The 19,675-nt window shown below is 41.1% G+C and overlaps 1 protein-coding gene across 16 annotated transcripts in view; it reads left to right on the top strand.

Annotated features, from left to right (window-relative positions):
- Positions 1-19,675, top strand: part of ELMO1 (engulfment and cell motility 1) — a 732,114-nt gene that overhangs the window by 319,149 nt on the left and 393,290 nt on the right. For all 16 annotated transcript variants that reach the window (XM_045053264.1, XM_045053261.1, XM_045053265.1 and 13 more), the window contains 2 exons: positions 4,841-4,881; positions 5,915-5,987. In XM_045053264.1, the coding sequence (XP_044909199.1) occupies positions 4,841-4,881; positions 5,915-5,987 (114 nt within the window). The remainder of the gene's footprint in view (positions 1-4,840; positions 4,882-5,914; positions 5,988-19,675) is intronic.

Here is a 19,675-nt window from a genome sequence, read left to right as displayed (position 1 = left end):
TTTTGACCTTCAAAACAAAAAGCTTAAGGAATTTGGTTACTTTTTAAAAAACTTTAAGTAGGCTCCACAACCTGTAAGTTTGAACTCATGACGCTGAGGTTAAGACTTCCACGCTCTATTGACCGAGCCAACCAGGCGCCGCAGTTACGATTTTTTTTTTTAAGTTACGAAAACATACTTAGGTAGTTAAAATAATTTTGCCTCAATATTCTAAATCCTGATAGATTCAAATAGAGTATAGAATTTTATTTTTAGCTCCTTTAGTCTTTATGGAATCAGGAAGAAGAACCAGTTTTTGCCTTTTAGACCTTATTTTCTTTTTCTCCTGAGCCTTTTCTCTCAATGAAGTGAAAGACAAATTGTTCCTCAGGTCTACAGAAAGCAACCAAGTGTCACCATACTCCCAAGACTTAGAAGACTGGGGAGATAGGCAGAAGCATCCTATGCCGCTTGAGCAAATGTTAACCAAAACATAGGCAGAGCTGGGGCCTTTGGCTTGGAATGTAAGTGGCACAAGGAAACTCACGTCAGACTAAGGGCTTTGTATAGGAAATGAGAAAAGCGGTGGCACCAGACTAGTGTTTTCTGTCTGGGTATCTTGTTCAGTCCCAGTTTATGATAGTGCTGCTCACCTGTGTGACCTTGCTAACGGATGGTGATGGTCATTTGACGGGTATCTGTTTTATCACCTGTTGAATTACACTCGTCATCAGCTAGCTCGCTCAATGCTTTTCCAAGCCATGAATCACATAACTCCTTCGAGAGGCATCTGTGCAGGGAGTAGTGACAGCATTCACGTGTCTAACAACTTCTAGCTAACAGCTGCTTAGAGCCACCCAGTGTAGTTTACATGGTAGGAAGGGGGGGGGGTGCTAGTTAATCCAGGCTATTCTTCAAATAGTTTCCTTTATTCAGGGCTTTTTGTTTGTTTGTTTGTTTTTTGACAGAAAGTGAATGTGTGGGTTTTCCATTCAACAGAAATGCATTGAGTCTCCTTTTAGATTCTACTAGCACCTATATACTATGGTAACTAGTACTGAGGGCTGGAGAAGATTAACCCACATGAATTAAGAGGGCTTGTTCTCAAGGGACAAGAAGATAAGACAGAGATACAAAGTTTTGGGGAGTGACTTATTTAATGTGCTAAGTACAGAGAGGGAGTGACTTCTGTCTGTGTGGTTGGGGAGATCAGAGACATCTGCTTAAAGGTGGATATTCTGCTTTGAAATGGATATTACTGGTAGTAAGAGTTCATTGTTAGAACTGGAACAGAAAGGAGAGGGACATTCAACAAATGGTATAAAGTGTAAGTATGGAAGTGGGATTCTTTTCTTTTCTTTCCTTTTTTTTTTTTTTTTTTTTTTTTTTTTTTTGGTGAATCATGGACTAATCCAGAAGCATGAATAACATGTACAGCATTCGTAGAAAGTTTGACTGCATGAGCACAGATTGTGGAAGGCCTTGGATGACAAGCTAAGGGATTTATACCATATTGGTGATGGTCACTGGGGATCTACAGAGGATACTGGGGCAAAAAAGAGTGACCTGAGCAAAGTTTGTAGGGAAAGTCAGATTTTACCCAATTATGGCTAATGTAGGGATTGGAGAGAAAGAAGCTGGGGATGGGGAGACTTATTTGCAAGGATCTGGTGACAGTGTCCTGAGAGCTCTACAGAGGTAGTAGTAAGGTCTGGAACGGATAAAGGGGAGACAGTTTGTGGAGGCAACAATGATGAGACTCAGTGGAAATGCATATATCACAAAATAGAGTAAAGAAAAGGGGAAGGCAAGGATGAATTCTCTACAAATGTATGTGAAAAACTGCCCCATGTAGGCAGTGTAGGAACTAATGGCAGATAGGAATCAGTTTGATGTGCCAGTGGAGCATCTGACTAAGGATTTGTGGTGAGTCATCAGTAATGAAGGGGTTGCACTCCGGAGTGGTTGGGACTGGGGACAAAGAATGAGAGGCAATGGCATTGGGGGGAATATTTGTCTGATAGCAGGAGTTGGGATGGGGAGTGTCTGTATGTTAGGAGAGTAGTTAGGAGGTGAGAAGTCATGACGTGCCTTTAACTCCGTTGAGCTGGAGAGTGAAGAAACGAAGGCTGTAGGTGCTTCTGAGCAGAAGCGGTGCAACCAGAGGGAGCCGTCGTGGTGGGGGTGCGGGACCTTTGAGGTCCTGCTGTTGTTGGGGCAGGTTGATGGGTGAGAGTGATGGTTTTTGTTTGTGTATTTAATAAGATTCCTGAAGGAGAGTTAAATGTTGTATCTAGCAAGCTGTCAGAGATGTGCAAGAGAGTATTTGGAGCCAGAACTTTACACTCTGGGCAGTTGAAGTGAATGAGGAACTGACCGATTAAGCAAAAGCGGAAGAGACCAGAACAGAAATGTGGCGTTAGGAAGTTAGAGGCAAAAGAGAAACAATTGAAGGATCTCTTGGCTTTTACTGATGGTGTATTGGTTAACACTGTAGGAGACTGAAGGAAATACCATGAAAGCTCTGGAAAGAGGGTTTCCAAAAGAAGGCAGTAGTAATAGTGTCAAATAAGGTAGATGAATTAAGGGAGAGGAGGACTGTGAAAGTTCACTGGCACTACCTTTGGGTGGTGGGAGCTAATATTTCACTGGAACAGCAAGAAGAATAGAGGAGACAGGTGTGGGGCGTGGGCCATAGCATTTATTCTGAGGGGTTAAGGCTGCCTTATGGGTGTGTTATGTTCAGTTAACTGTGATTCCTTTTCATCAGTGGTTTAGAGCCTTTGTATAATCTTTGTTAAATCTCTAAGTTCTTCCATGGTTTTTACTCCTTTCATCTATCCAGCCTGAGAATATTCTAGATATAATAGTACCCCATAGACTTCTGTCTGTTCAAATTTGGTTCTGAATCTATGAGTCAGACCTGAAGGAAAATCTAAGAAATTCCTTTATGACACCTCAACTAGGAAATCTAATTCTGGGAGCTATTGTGTTAGATGCCTTCTCCTACCTCAGTAGCAATGCTTTCTTGGTCTGATCTGTTGTTTCAATGTAATTCAAGGCTAACATCCAGTCTTGTTATTTAGGTTTCAGTTTTGAGGGTGTAAAAAGTAAGATTAGGAGGCTAGGAGTGATAAGTCTTCATAAAATACAGATAGCCTGGAGAAGGCTCTGGCAGTTGGAAGTGCAAAATCCTCATCTAATGGGCATAGTTTTACTCCTAAAATTCCTTTGTCCTTTGGATGTGAGAACATCATTGCCCCTCCACTCAAAGCTAAAGCCATAAACAGTGGATAAGTTCTTGTGAAGCCATTGGCTTGTATAACATGTAACTTCTTTGGAGAACCCAATCTCCATTTCTCATCTTATTAGAAAGGAGACCAACTCAGGATGTCGGGATAACCCAGCAGCTTTCCACTCCTCAATGATTTCTAGGTTCCCCTTCTTCCCACTGGATTTTTAGTTTAGTCAGACATTCTTTTGAACACATGGTGGTGGACTCAGTCATAGAGACTAGATCTCTGGTGGGCAGGAGTTCATTGGAGGAACACTGTGGACTGAGCTGGAGTCAACTTTTAGCTAGGGCTGGAGGCCCTTAGAAGGGACTGTGAACAGTGGTCAGAATTCACTAATTTGTCAGAGCAGACATGGTAACATCATGTCTCAGGGCTATTCTGTGACATGAGAGAGTAATAAGCCAAAATCCTAACCCTTAACCCTTTTTTGATTTTTCTGCTCTTTGTATTAATTCTCATTTATTTCTTACAGCAGCCCTGAGGAATGGGTAGGTCCTATGCCTATTCTACAGATAAATTAGTTGAGGTTCAGCAAGTTAAGGGAATTATAGGTTATACTGCAGACCAGTTAAGGAGCTAGGATTTGAATTGGTTCTGCTTGATTCAGTATTCATTTCCCCATAACACATTGCCCTTCAGAGGGACAGAGGCAGAACATGTTTATATGTAGACAGCTTTTTATATGTTTGTATCTGAAAAATCCAAGACCATGTGTTGTATTTCTTTGATTTTTCTGCCCCCTTTATTTCTTGCCTGTGATTTATTCTTTCGGTGGACATGCTACTGCCCACCCCAGACAGAGATAGATGGGGGGTCTGTTTTCGTCCAAAGTAGAGAGGTTTCAACATCACTGGGTGAGCTGTGTGTGTCTCTCTCTTTGCTGCATTCCTTCTCTCTGGGGGCAGGCGGAGCGGAACACAGCTGTGGCTGTTAGGCCTGGAGCACAGCTGTAGTCAGCCGGCCAGTTGACACCATGGCACATGGTGTCATGGTCTCATTACTCAAGTGTGTCCAGCTCAAGCTGCTGCATGATTGGCATTTGTCAGGGCCACGGTTAGGAGAAGAATTCTATGCACTTTGTAGGAACAATTTCGCAATGCCTCCTATTCCATTTGCCACACGTTCTCATAAAAATGTCCTGAATCCAAGCTTGTTTGCGTAACACCACACTGCTGGTTGCCTGCTTCGTGTACTGATCCTGAGGAATTCTGGTTATCGTTTGACCTTGGGGCTCTCATGGCCTGTGAGGTCGTTGAACAGAGCTCTGTGTTCATCTTGATTTTAACGCAGCTACGTTAAATATGATGCATGTTTTGTTCAACTAATAATGTTAAGAATAGAAAAAGGGACCACAAGGATAGTAAATCATTAATATATCGGGCGGTGACGGCTGGTAGATTACACCTTGAGAAAAACACCAAGACTCATTGACAACAACCAAGAATAGCAAATGGAAGTTCTCCTTACTTAGGTATCTTTTTATTAGGCTCCTTTTCTTCTTCTTTTTTTAATTTAAAATGATGAAATGAAACTAACAGCATTTCCTTTTTTTTGCTATTTTGCAGAAAAAACCACTGTCTGCAATAATAAAGGAAGTCTGTGATGGGTAAGTGTTACTTAGGATACGTGTGAGTTGCTTCAGTCCACAAACTGGAATCTAATAAAATATTCCTGAGCAAGTATTATTGCTCTATTATTATTATTTTTAGTTATAACATTATTTATAAGTCACTACCTGACCTCCGCAAAGACATCAAGAATCACTCTGTACGATTTACATGCCCTCTTACACCAAAAATTTTCTGTTGTTCCTCAAAGAGCAGAAAGTGTGAAATGGCTGGTGTGTGCACATTGGGGCCGGTTTTATTTATTTTGAAAAGTTGTGGTTCATTCATCCTACTCAGCAGGGAGCAGTCTGAAGTTCCTGAGGTTAAATACACACCTCATCTGGTATAAATTGAGAGGACCATTCAGGCTCCCATAGAAGACGAAAGAATTTAGAGGACAAGTCAGTGTGTGGTTTTGCTGCCCCATGGAACTTGACAGTGTTACAGCTTTCCTACCTCTCTTTGGCTGGCCTTAACAATCCAAAGGGAAAGCATGTATAGAATTGCATGAGGTTTTTCTGCTCCAAAGCAGAATTATGAAGACAGTGTTACTTGGAGTTTATTTAAGACCTGGGATACTTGATTGGAATGTTTCCATATGCAGCAAGCATAGTGATTAGGGATTGCAGAACAGAGACCATTGGAATATAACAATTATCAAAAATTTAAATTGCATTCATTTCTTCTGTGTTCCTCTTTCTGCTCCATTCCTTCAAAATGGGGGAGGAATATAACATTGTATTTAAACACCCCTGCCTCAAAGCCATGAAAATGAAATGCTTCAAGGTGAGCCACATTCCATCCACTAGGTGTGCAATAGGACCACGATGATCCACAGAGGAAATGATTGGTCAGGGCGATGCAAGGTGGGCTAATGTCATTCCAGTGTTAGGAAGCTCACTGGGGGGTGTGTTGGGTACTGGCCAAATTCCAAGTGTAGGGTGCTTCATCCTTCTAATTCTGTCACACTGTAAAAGTGACAATGACCCAGTTTTTTTGTTTTTCTGATCAGTTTATGCTTATATTTTTAAGGTGGTCCCTTGCCAACCATGAGTACTTTGCACTGCAGCACGCCGATAGTTCCAACTTCTATATCACAGAAAAGGTAGGTCAACCACATTATTTAATCTGGGACACTTCTATTTAAAAAAATTAAAATATGACTGATATTTCCTGTGTTCAGGACTAGACTAGACCTGCTGATCTAAATTTTAAACCTCTATCATCTGTAAAAATAGAGTGTGCAGAGCAAAGACTGCTACTTTAGTATGAACAAGGCAATAGTTAGCGTCTTCAGGAGTGAAGACCAGATATGTTTCTGCATCACGTTTTAGCAACTACATTTGCCTTCTAACTGTGCATATACTAGTCATTCTTATTCCTTGGTTACAGCATTTATTTGATGTTTAATGACTCCTTTCTCAGACTGCTTTTTTTTTTTAAGAACAATCTCTTAAGTCCTGTTTAAAGTAGTGGAAACGATGATAAGAAACCTTTTCAAAGGCGGCATTGTGTAGACACTGAGTACTCTGTGGCTCAGGGAACCTTGCATTCTTCGTGGGGGATTTTTTTTTTTTTTTTTTTTTTTTTTTTACTCTTTAAGAAGCTTGGAAGAGAAGGAGGGAGTGGTGAGGACTAACGTGGTTGTGGCAGCAAGTAAAAGCAATGTCTCCGAGAGATCCCTGACAGGAGAAGGGAAAACTAATATTTATTCAACACCTACTGTGTGCCAAGGAACTGGGCTAGGCACATTTACATCCGTTTGTGCGTTTCTTCCTCAAGACTAACCTGTGTTGTAAACAGTATTGGCTTTGGTTCACAGATAAGAAACTGAACCATGAAAGTCCAATGGCTTGGCCAATATCTCATGAGTAGTAAATGATACAATCAAAAAACAAGTTTAGGTTTTTGTGCTTCAATCACTTTGCCTTTTGGGAATTTCTAGAAGAGCTTAGTGTTTAGTTATTTTAGTTTTATGAAGAATTCACTGAAATACATAGAGTCAATATTGTCCTCATGGAACTTTATATCCTTGTGGGCTTGGTGGGGAGGAAAGGCTCAAGCCCCCTGAACAGTTTTCATGACAACAAGGTAGTCAGTTCTGGGACAGAAGTGAATGCAAAGTGCTCTTAGAGGAGGGGGTTATTGGGTGACCTCAGGCTCCAGACTTTGTTCCTCCCAATCAGCAGTCCCTGGAGCGACCATCAGTTTACCTGTGAATCAAGTGGTTGTGCAAGGTGGAGGCTGTAATGAGGGTCCTGCAGTTACCGTGAGGGCTTGCTGTCCCCAGAGGAGTGTGTGTGTATGGGGGTTGGGGGCAGATGGCAATTCAGTGCAGCCCAGTAGGAGTATAGCCACAGACTTGGGAATGCTTCTCAGAAATTGCTTTGTTCTTCCCAGATGGACACTGGAATTTTCATAACTGATCATGTTTTTCTCTTCCTACTAATTGACAGAAAGCTGAGAGTCAACAAGTGGACTAGATTTCCTGGCCTGTGTTATATTTAATTTTACTTGTTCCTTTGATGTGTTCTACAAACAGTTTCCTGTCTTTATTTTCCCTTAGCTTCATTTTCGTACTATTTTTCATTGATTCTTTACTGATGTATATAATATGCATGCTCTTCTTCGTGAGGTAAAGAGGGTATAAATAAGTAAGTTAAATGTTAGCAGTTAAACATACTGCTGTGGGTATCTTTAAGCAGAATACGGTCTCATTTCAACTCGGTTCACCTTTTAAAGATAACTAAAATATTACAACTTTTAGGGTATTATCAGAAAAGATTGGATGGTTTCCTACTATTTGGAGCATAATACGAAAAAGTGTAAAAAGTACTGAGTGATATAATTATAGGGCGATAGAAGTTACAATGGATTTTTCAAATATCACCAATTAGTGGGCAGTGCTATCAGTTTTGTTGGTTGCAACAGCATAAAAAATGAGAGTAGAATAGATCACAGCACTTCACCTGTGTTGTTTGTAAATCCTTGTGTCGTACACACACATATACAAGACATGTGTATTGTGCTGGTTTTTTTTTTACCTTGGGTTGTGGTAAACCACAGCCCAAAGTCACGGAATCACAATATCCCTGCATTTGGTTAATCTGTATTGGCTTGTGTCCCCTGGTGGCTGTCCTGTAACCTGTCATCATTGGCAGGAGACCTCAGTGTACTGTAGATGACTAGGATGAGATTCTCAGACTGTAGAACATTCTCATTGCAAGGAGAACCTTTTAGAAACGGACATTTTCAGATCCCACCCCTAGAGACTCAGATTGAGCTGGCCTTGGATATGGCCTAGGATTTTGCAGTTTAAGAGCCTCCATGGAATTCTAATGGAAACCCTAGGACCACCTGGGGGGATATAGCTCTGGGGCTGTTTTTTGGTACCAGTACTGTGTGTACCACAGAAGTTATGCACTAAGTTTGACTTAGAAGTGTGTGTGCAGCCAATTCTTGGAATAATTTAAAAATTCATAAAATATTTATGCTTTTGTTCTAATGAAAATGAATGTATACACAGACAATTCAAACTACTCAGAACAGTGGGAAAATTATTAAATAAAAAAAATTAATGTTTTATTTATTTTGGAGAGAGAGAGAGAGAGAGAGAGAGAGAGAGAGAGAGAGAGAGAGAGGCAGGCAGGCAAAGTACAAGTGGGCAGGGGCCCAGAGAGAGGGAGACACAGAACCCAAGCAGGCTCCAGGCTCTGAGCTGTCAGCACAGAGCCCAACGCTGGGCTTGAACTCGTGAACCATGAGATCATGACCTGAGCTAAAGTTGGACGCTTAACCAACTGAGCCACCCAGGCACCCTGGGAAAATTGTTATTTTATCAAGCATCTTAGTTGTTTTTTAGAAAATCTTGTGTTGCCTGAGAACATTGTTAATGTTGAGTTTGAAAGGGACCGCCACCTATGTTTGTCATCCAGTCTGTCTGTCTTCAGGGGGCAGTAGCAGAGATTATTCTTTTATTAAGAGTTTAGGGAACGAGAAGACTCATCTTCCCAATCATCGCTTTGTTTGTAAATAGAATGTCATCACTCTTCCTCCTGCAGCTGTTAGTGGGCACAGCTGTGTGTGCATGTGATACAGAACTCACATGTCATGCACAGGGCAGGAGAGACCTTGGATCCTGGGTCACAGGGGCAAACCTGGGCTGCCTTCAGTCTGCTGTTAGGTTAGTGCAAATACTCCTATACATAGAGCCCATTTTCCATTTTAGCCTCATTTTGGTTACTTACAGCCCAGTGAGTTGTTAGGTAATATTTGCATTACCATGGTAACTGGTGACTAATTTTTGAAACTTGTACATGTTCTTCTTAGTTACTGATTTTCCCTTGCATATGAGGTGGTCTCCCCCCCTCTGCCAGAGATAAAATATCACCTGTAATTTGAAAGAAGAAAAATTCTCCAGGCTCGACAAGCTAATGCATTTTGTGACTGATGGACGGATGCTTGTAATTCTCTTCTAATATCCTCAGGAAGGCACCTCCCCTACTTTTCTCATGTTATCCAAGTGCATTTTTCCAAAATAGTCTCATTTGCTTATTGGGCCATTAACTTTGGTTTTTCAGTGGGAGAGAATATTATGTTGTTGAGCAGTGTTCAGCAAAAGCATAGCATAGAAATCCTTACAGAAAGTTAAGGTTTGGCTGCTCACAAGCTCAAATTCTGCCCTACAAATTTTTATATGTCAGGATGATGTCCGAATGAAAGAGAGAGAGAGAGAGAGAGAGAGAGAGAGAGAGAAAGAGAGAGACAGAGGCAGGAAAAAATAAAAAGTGAATTGTGTATCTTTTTTCAGCTTTATTGGGGTATAATTGAGAAAATTGTAAGATCTTTAAAGTACATGGTGATTTGACATATGTATACACTGTGTAAGGATTCTCCCCATGTAATTAATTAACACATCTATCACCTCATGTGCTTATTTATTTATTTGGTGGGAACATTTAAGTTCTGTTAGCAAATTCAAGTTATATAACACAGCATTATCGACTGTGGTCATCATATTTTGAATTAGATCTTTAGACCTTGTTTGTCTTATAGCTGAAAGTTTGTGTTGTTTTACCAGTCTCTCCCTATGTTCCCTGTCTCCTATCCAGCCCCGGAAACCACTTTTCCACTCTCTGTTTCTATGAGCTGGACTTAAGTGATACCATGGAGTATCAGTCTTTCTCTGCGTGATTTATCTTACTTAGCATAATGCCCTCAAGGTCCATCCATGTCCTTGCTAATGGCAAGATTTCTTCCTTTCTCATGGCTGAATAATATTCCACTGTGTATATGCCACATATTCTTTTATCCATTCATCCATCGGCAAACACTAAGGTTGTTTCTTCACCATAGCTGTTGTGAATAATGTGGCAATGAACATGGAAGTGCAGATATCCCTTTGATAGCCTATTTTCATTTCCTTTGGATAAATATTCAAATGTGGGGCTGTTAGTTAATATGATAGTTTTATTTCTGAAGAGTTGAGGAACCTCCATGCAGGTTTCCTTATTGGCTGTACCAATTTACATTCCCACCAACAGTGTATGAAGGTTCCGTTTTCTCCACATCCTGGCCAACACTTGTTTATTTATTTGATGATAGCCATTCTAACTGGTGTGAAGTGATATCTCATTGTGGTTTTGATTTGCATTTCCCTGATAATGAATGATGTTGAGTACCTTTTCATGTACTTATTGGCCATCTGTGTGTCTTTGGGAAAATGTTCATTCAGTTTCTCTGCCCATTTTTAAGTGGGATTGTTTGTTTGTTTATTTGTTTTTGTCATTGAGTTGTGTGAGTTCTTTATATATTTTGGGTATTAACCCCTTAACAGATGCAGGATTTGCAATTATTTTCTCCCTTTCCATGGGTGGCCTTTTCATTTTGTTGACAGTTTCCTTTACTATGAAGAAGATTTTTAGTTAGACATATCCTACTTGTTTATTTTTGTGAATTGTGTGTTTAAGTATTCTGGTGGAATTTGTCTTCCAAAAATTTTTTATATGGAGAGACTGCTAATAAGCATTCTAGCTCATTATCCTCATTTCAGTCTGATGATGTGTGTATTATTGTCTCCATTTTACAATGAGGAAGGTGAGACCGAGAGAGAGGTTAAACAATAGGTTGTATAGGTCATGCAGATGGGCAGTGGTTAAGCTGAGTCTTGGACCTGGGTGGGTGTTTCTTCAATGCTTTCTAGGCCATCTCCTGGAAACATTCTGTCCCCACTGCCCAGGCCTCAATATGTTTATGATTCTTTTCTGTGGACCCCAGACCACTGATCCTGATGGTAATTGCCTCACGAAAATACATACAGGAAGTTACAGCCAGCTTCTTGTGAGCATTTGTTACCAGCTTCAGTCTGTGGCTTCCTTATTCCCTAAAAGGATAACTTGGAGGAAGTTGTAACAAGTAGTGTTCCACTCCCTAGAAATTAGCAAAGTACAGCTGACCCTTGAACAACAGGGGTTTGACCTACCCTGGTTCAGTTATACATAGATTTTTTTCAATAAATATAGTACAGTACTGTAAATGTATTTTCTTTATGATTTTCTTAATACCATTTTCTTTTCCCTAGCTTACTTCCTTGTAAGAACACAGTATATAATACATATAACATACACAATATGTGTTTCTCAGCTGTTTATGTTGTTGGTAAGGCTTCCAGTCAACAGTGAGCCATTGATAGTACAGTTTTGAGGGAGTCAAAAGTTATATGTGGATTTTTGACTGAGTTGGACGTCAGTGCCTCTGACTCCTATGCTGTTCACAGGTCAACTGTACATTTTCATTTGGATTGTATGTATTACATAATTGTGCAAGGTAGTATTATTGTACTAACCGTTCTTTTTAGGAAAGTTGCTTTGTCATCCTTAAACCTAAGCATAAAGAGAGAACAGGGCATAGTGAAGGATGCCTTTGGTAGACTGTATGTTCCACTGTTAACCCCCTACTAAGACCTGTTTCAGAATGTCTGAAGTATAGTGATATACATTGGTAGGATCTTATTTAGATTAATTCTTATTTTGTAGGAAGAGAGATGGCCAAGCCTCATCTGGGCTCTCTTAGCCAAGCTGGCTGCAGCAACCTTTGGGAAGGAAATGGGGTCATTTGTGGGGCATCCCTTTTTATGCCATTCTCACTTCCCAGATGCTCTTGGTTCTCAAAGGCCTTGAGCCTCCCAGAACCTGGGTAGATAAGGATTGTGTCCCTGGGACTTGTATATTCTACCCGGTCAGGAGATCACTCAGTTAACCATGTGGAATTCACTTCAACTGTCATGCTTTGAGTACTGGGCTCCACAAAGGGCCTAGTGAGAAGAATATGTTCCATTCTCTGCATTTGTGATCTCACTGTCTAGTGGGGGGACATAGTCTTGAAATGGGCACAGGTTTTAAGGAAGGAGAGGAAAGAACCGAATAATTATAGGAGGGCGGAGGTCACCAAATGGATCTTTGAGCAGGCTAACTATGTCTGATCTGAATTTGGGAAATATATTCATTTAAAGACCACATTCTTTTTGTGAGTTTTAGCATCCTGGCAGGCCAGTTCGGGAGTGCTCTGGTGGGGGGAACAACTACCATGAACATTTATTGGATGCTTGCTCTGTGGCAAGCTGTCTGCTAAGCATTTTTCATGGACTGTTTGTCTTATTAAATCTTCATGGAAAGCCTGTGAACCGGGTTTTATTGTTACATGTTCCATTTTACAGAGGGTACCGCTGAGGGTCAGGGGTGTAAGGAAGTAGGCTGGAATTGGACCCAGGAAGTCTGACTCGAGAGCCAGTGTCCCACACTCTTGGGCTGTGCTGTGAGGCAGGCATTTCGGCACGCCTCATCATGCCATACCGGAAATGGGAGACATACCAGTTCTGGTGCTGGAGATGAAAATAGATTCTTTCATCATCTTCTTTTGCCTCCCTAGTTTCCTCTGCTGAAAGTCCTCATTCTACCAGCTCTTGACCTCCTGAAAGCCCTTGACTCGACATACATCCTTGACCCAATAACCCAATTTGATCAGCATTGTTGGGCCGAGTAGTTTGCTTTAAAACTTCTGAAGAGGTACACACATCACCAGTAGAGCCTCTTTTCCATTTGGAGCAAAGCTAGTGAGTCCAGGGGAACTGGCTTCACCTCTGTATGGGAGGGTCAGCTTTGTGCAGAGATGGTGGATGACACCTCTGACCTGGGTCGGCTAACACAGGGGTCCGTGTCTCCGTTGGTCGCTACAGAAAATGAGAGCAGGAGCGTCCTGTGGCTGGGTCAAGATCGCTGTAATCAAAACAGTTCAAATTTGTGCATATGCCTTAAGTAATTTTTATTTTAAGCGTGCCCTTTTTTGTATGGTGGATGTAGGCTGTCTAATAAAGAGAGAGCAGGGGCATTTTTGTTAATCACATCTTTCTCTGTTTTGGGTTGGTGTCCTGAAGCACAAGACATCTCACGTCAACCTGGCTCATCTTCTAAAAGTGGCTAAAATCTTGTGGGGTTGGAGGTATTTCTGAGAAAAGATTGGGGAACTTTCTTCTATTTTAGGTATAATGTGAAAGTGCAAAACTTTCTGGATGATAAGATTCTAGGACAATAGAATTAATCGTAGGGGTTTTCAAACTGTAGATCATCCCTCATTAGTGGGAGTTACATCATTCTAGTCAATTGAAAGAGCTTTAAGAATGGACTGTAATAGAGAACAAAAATAACAGTCTGTTGCATGTGTTGTTTTGCTTCTCATACATTCATAAAATACATGTGTAGTCTTAGTTTTGCCTTGGTTTGGGGGCAGAAGTGTTGGAGAGTCACTGAAGATCATTACAAGGGAGGGTTCGCTAGGGAGAATAAATACAAGGCTGTATGTGAAATAGTTTAAGGAAGCCTCGCGATTGGAGTGTGTTCTTCCCTGAAGAAAGTGTCACGCATCCACAGACCACCACCAACACTGCCACCAAACAATATACAAAGCAAACTGAGGCATGTCTTTTCCTGGGGAGCTGTCCTGCCCCTGGTTCCTGGGCAGGAACCAGACAGCAGCTCTATGGCCTGGTGCCCTGTGTCCTTTGCCTATTGTCACAGAGCCAATGGCACCACGAGCTGACACATTATCCTAGCTGGGCCCCCCATACTCTCTTCTGGGAATCTGAAATTCAGGGGTGAGTTGGGTGGTGGTGTTTGCCGGAACGGGCAGTCATATGGAGTCACATCTGATGGCAGATAAGTCATCCCACAAGCCAAATAGTTGGTAGAGCAAGCTGTAAGCACACAGAGTAAAACCAGCCTGCAGGAAGGATTGAGGTAAGTGGGAATGAAGGCCCCCCGAGGGAGTCAGCAGCGGTGGAGAGGGAGAAGCTCCCATCCTGATTTCCCTCTCTGCTCTCTGTGTCCTGTCTTTGCACCCCTGAGAGAGGACCTGCCGGGGCTTTTCAGTCCCACCCCTTTACTTAAACCACTTTATGTGGGTCTTGGTTACTCTTGATCAAAGAACTTTCACGGGCATAGGCATTTTAATTTGATCAAACCAGAGCCCAGGAATGTTGTAAATTTCCTGACCCAGCCGCATTCCCTTTTCTGCCGCCTACGGTAGAAGATTCTGGATTTGTTCAACAGAAGCCACTGTCACCACCTCTGCTAGCTGCCCTCTGCCAGGTGTGACCGGCACGGGCCCCCACCTGCAGACCTGAGCCAGTGCCCCAGGACCGGCTCTCAGCAGGCAGGGATGCAAAGAAAAATGTTCCTGCTTTTCACCTTGCCCTGACCGCTCAACTCTCCTGGGGTTCCTGACTCTAAGCATTTCTTCTGTGCTGCCCCTTTGCTCTCTCCCGTGCCTTTCTCACAACCTGCTGCCTGCTGTGGCCTTGTTAAGGACTCTACGTTCTCATGTGCCTTGCTGCTGAGTTCTCCCTTTTTTTAACTTGTGATTGAACCTGACTTTTATTATGGACGCTCCTTGCCCTGATGGCTGCTGGAATGCCTGTCACCAGCTTTTGGAAAGCACTGGACTCTCCTAGACAGGCTACTTGTACTGGATCTGCCAGCTTATAACCCAGGGCTGTCAAGCAGAAACAGCCATGCCAGGAGGAAAAAAAACAAAACAAAACTATGCATGTGTATGTTCGATAAAAGAAACTTGTATGGACTTTCCGGATGTGCCAGGCACTGTGTTGAGCCCAAGATAGTTCCAACCTTCGTGATTCTCAAAGTCCAGGAGGGAAGAAAGACAAATAAATATTTAGTCCAAATTAGCCAGTTATAATTGTTAAGTGTCACAAAGGACAAATGTAAGCATCCGGACCTAATTTAGCCTGGAGCAGGTGACATTTAAGCAGATATCTAAGACAAAGGTGCAGGGGGAGGCCCTTGAAATGGGCAAAATGTGGCTAGAGAGCTTTGCATAAGCCTCAATTCTCAAGGCCTTGTAAGGCCGTATTAAGGATGTTAAATTTTATTCTAAGGGCATTGGGGAGCCTTATGGTTCTAAGCTAAACCATAAATGACTACAGACTTCCCTGTGATTAGTCTGAATGTATCATGCTGGAAGAGTGGTCAGCCTATGCTAGAAATGATCAGAAAACCATTTACCATGGAGAGGAAGGAAATGCAAGGGTATTTTGAAATAGATCTAGAGACTGACATCAAATGCTGGGTAGCTCTCTTGATTCCAAAGAGAAAATGGGACCAGATAAAAATCTTCTTGAAATGTCTGCCTTCAAAAAGCTTGCCACGGGGGCATCTGGGTGGCTCAGTCGGTTAAGTATCTAACTCTTGATTTTGGCCCAAGTCACGATCTTATGGTTCGTGGGTTTGAGCCCTGCATCAGGCTCTGTGCTGACAGTATGGAGCCTGCTAGGGATTCTCTCCCCTCCCCTTCTGATCCCCACTTGTGCTCTCTCTATCTCTCTCAAAATAAATAATAACTAAACTAAAAAAAAAAAAGCTTGCTTTGTATTAACCTCCTTGATATCTTGGCTAAGGTTAATAATAACATATTGCAGTTAAATTGAACTGTTCTCTTTATTTATTTCCACAGTGCTGTCTTCTTGATAAATTTGTTGATTTGCACAGCCAGATAAAACGTTAATATAATTATCTGACTAACATACTCAATTTTAACATCCCTTTTGGGTACTCCTAATATAGAACATAAAACATTTTCTAACTTATATTCATAGGAAAATAAGTAGAAAAAAATCTTAATATTTCCTGTAGATTGGGGCATAGGAGTGAAAGAGGGAGAAATCTATTTGCTCAGATTTGACATTTAAGCATGTGATGGGATGAAAAAGATAAGTCCCTGATTTCATAGAGTTTTCAGTCTAGAGATAAACTAGATAGACATCAATTGATGATGGATGGGGGTCATGTTTGAAAAGATTATTGGGAATATGATTTTTGAATCAGGTTTATAATTTGATCCTCTGTGGACCTATGTGATTCAGTGCACATTTAAAAAATCTGTTAAGTAGAATCTGAACTCTTATGCTTTATTTTTTAAACATCTGACTCATACACCATAAAATCTGCCCAGTTACTATATATACTGCAATGGTTTTAGTGTATTTATAATATAATATGTAGTGTTTTACTTTTTAGATAGTAAGTCTGTGTCATGTCCACCTGGGGTACTTTCATTTTCCAAAACAGCAGCTCTCAGATTTAAATGCAGATCATGTGTCAAATCTAGAGGTTTAGATTCAGTAGATGAGGGCTGGGGTTCAAGCATTTTTAACAAGGCTGTTGGTCATGATTGCACACTACCACTAGAAGTGTGAGCAGGTTCTGGATCTTTCCCCTTATTCCTGCGTATGATGAAAATCCACATTATGAAATCTTATTGGCCTGTAGGCCTGGGTGCTCCCTGAACTGGAGGCATCATTTTACTGTTGCTGAGAGAGCATGAGGTCCAATTTCTTACTTATTTAACCTGGCCATCAAGGCGTGTCACAGTCTCGCCTCAGGCAACATTTTCAGTGTTGCTTGTCTATCTTGTTTTCTCAACTTCAGAGAAACTGCCTGAATAAACTCTAAATAAACCTTGCTTCTGGAATTCAGTCCTGTTCTTCCTCCCTCCCCTTCCTCCTATTATCGTGTTTCAGGTACAGGACTAGGTGCTTTGGATAAAGACACAAAATAACATACTCCTTGCTTCTGGGGAGATGAATCTTCGCAACAAACACACACTGGAAGCAGTCTTATTAAAATAACTGCCATTTCAGGACAGCTGGCCTCTTCTCCCTACCAATCCTAAATTGTTTGAGCTGGAAGAAACCTTGGCTATTTGCCTGAAAGAATCTTAACCCCAATTCTGGAGATTAGTTTCTTAATTCAGTCTTCTTTGTAAATTTCTTCCCATCTTTACTGCTTTCAGAATCATTGTTTCTTTAGTTATTGTCTGGTAGTTTCATTTGTAGAGAATCAGTACCTGCATCTCTTTGCTGTTGCCTTGAAATGATATTTAACTATTTGTGTGCTAATTTGTATTTTCTTCTCCATGGGATTCGAAACACCTTGCAATCAAAAACTGTGTTCCACCTCTAGACCCCTCTTACCAGTGTCTCACCTGGTTTCTTGAACAAAAAAGAAATGTTTGAGAAGTGTTTGAGGACTGTTTGTTGATTTAATGTGATGCAGTTTTCTCTGTAAGATAGAAAGTACAATTAGTCTCTTAATAAATATGTATGATGTTGGTTAATTCAATTAACAGAATAGGCACATACACTTTCAGATTATTCACCATGGAGGAATTGTAGAGTGAATAAATGAATCTTAATGCTCTTCTAAGAGTCTTAAATCAATGTTAAAAAGTTGAGGTTGGCTTTGGTCCCCCACAGCTTATTAATTATCTCTCTAAAATATGTACACTATATATATTCACACACACACACACACACACACACACACACACACACACACACCTGAATTTGATATTCACACATTGCTGAATATCAATTAAAATTTTTAAGGGTTCATGAAGTCTCATAATAATTAAATCAGTTCTATGGATTGAAGTACTCCCTATTTGGAATAAATGACCTATTCCTGAGAACATGGTCAGCTTTAGGAATTTATCTCTAGTTCACTGCAATTGCCATGGGGAGGGAAAAATAAGAGCCCCCTGTACCTTACAGTATACAAATAAATCATTATTATGCAGATAATCAGACAGTAATATAATTTTAGTCAGCATTATCATTTTTATTTTCATTATAGCAAATTACAACCTCTAAGAATCAAACTATACTTATGAAAGATAATTTACCCCAAATTATGTGATTGTTCAATTCTGAGAAAGTGTATTTTACTTTATTTCACCCTGAGGATCTATTAATATTCATGTGGCTCACCTATCATAAGTTCTTCACTTTAGTCAATTGACTCTAAGGAAGCAGTAGTCACAGGGGAGCAGAGAGAATTCTAGGCTTAACTAAATGAATGCTTCAGACTTTCCGTGAAGGAAAATATGGGGCATGGCTTAGAAACCTTGTTGGCATTCTCTACCCCACCCCTACACACTCTTTTTCATTACATGAAGGAGAAGTTTATGATAGTCACACTCCACAGTGGTGACCCATTTTCCAATAACCAGTGAACAACTGAATGCAGCTGTTTGCAGTTGGCTTTACATGTACATATGGTGAAAACATGTCACCAAGAACAGAGGTTGGAGCCAGCATTTTGACCAAAACAAAAAACGCTTTGAAATAATGTCATTTTGTGTTGGCTTGTGTCTTGGTCCTTTTAGGCTGTTATAAGAAAATACCCTAGACTGAGTGAGTGACTTATAAACCATAGAATTTTATTTCTCACAATTCTGGAAACAACAAGTCCAAGACGGAGGTGTTGGCAGATTTGGTGTCTGGAGAGGGCCTGCTTCTTGGTTCAGAGGTGGTCATCTTTTCACTGTGCACTCAACATAGCAGAAGGGAGAGAAAGCTCCAGAGGGTCTCTTTTTATAAGGACACTAATCCCATTAGTGAGGGCTTTACCCTCATGACCTAATCACCTCCTAAAGGCCTCACCTTCTAATATCATCATATTAGGCATTAGGATTTAACAAACAAATTTGGGAGACACAAGCATTCACTCTGTAGTAGTATCTTGCCACATGTGAACCAACACTTTTTTATAATTACTCCCCAGACCTTACATTTTGAATTTCTCCAAGTCAGGAACCAAAAGATTATTAATATTATTAACATTTACTTTAGGTGGCGCATGGGTGGCTCAGTCGGTTAAGCATCTAACTCTCGATCTTGGCTCAGGTCAGGGTCTCATGGTTCGTGAGTTCTGAGCCATGCATCAGGCTCTGTGCTGACAGTGCAGAGCCTGCTGGATTCTCTCTCTCTTCCTCTTTCTCTGTGCCCTTCCCCCATTCACTCTCTTTCTCTCTCTCTCTCAAATATATAGACTTAAAAAAAATTCTACTAAAGAACATACTAGATTTTTCCCAGTTCAGTAGATGAAGACAGAAGGCCGGGGTTGAGCTATGGGCAAGATGATGGCCCTATGGCACACCTGGGTGTTTGATTCCTGTGATGTTATTTAGGATGAAATGGTAGGTACTGCTTGGCTTCCCTCAGCCCTTTCTCAACCCATCAAGCTCAACTTATTAAAACTGGAATACACACACAATCACACACACCCACACATGTGTACGTACTCCTCAGACTGTCCAGACCTTCCTCACGAGCTATGCAGCCCTGGGATTGGGCTTTGGCCAGCCACTGCCTGTTCTGGGAATGTCATCTCACCTCTATCCTGGTATTTTGTTCTCAGTGACTCAAACTAAACTGGCAGTAGA

This window comes from Felis catus, chromosome A2 (assembly GCF_018350175.1).
Source record: "Felis catus isolate Fca126 chromosome A2, F.catus_Fca126_mat1.0, whole genome shotgun sequence".
Taxonomy (NCBI): Eukaryota; Metazoa; Chordata; class Mammalia; order Carnivora; family Felidae; genus Felis; species Felis catus.
This window is presented reverse-complemented; position numbering and strand designations above follow the sequence as displayed.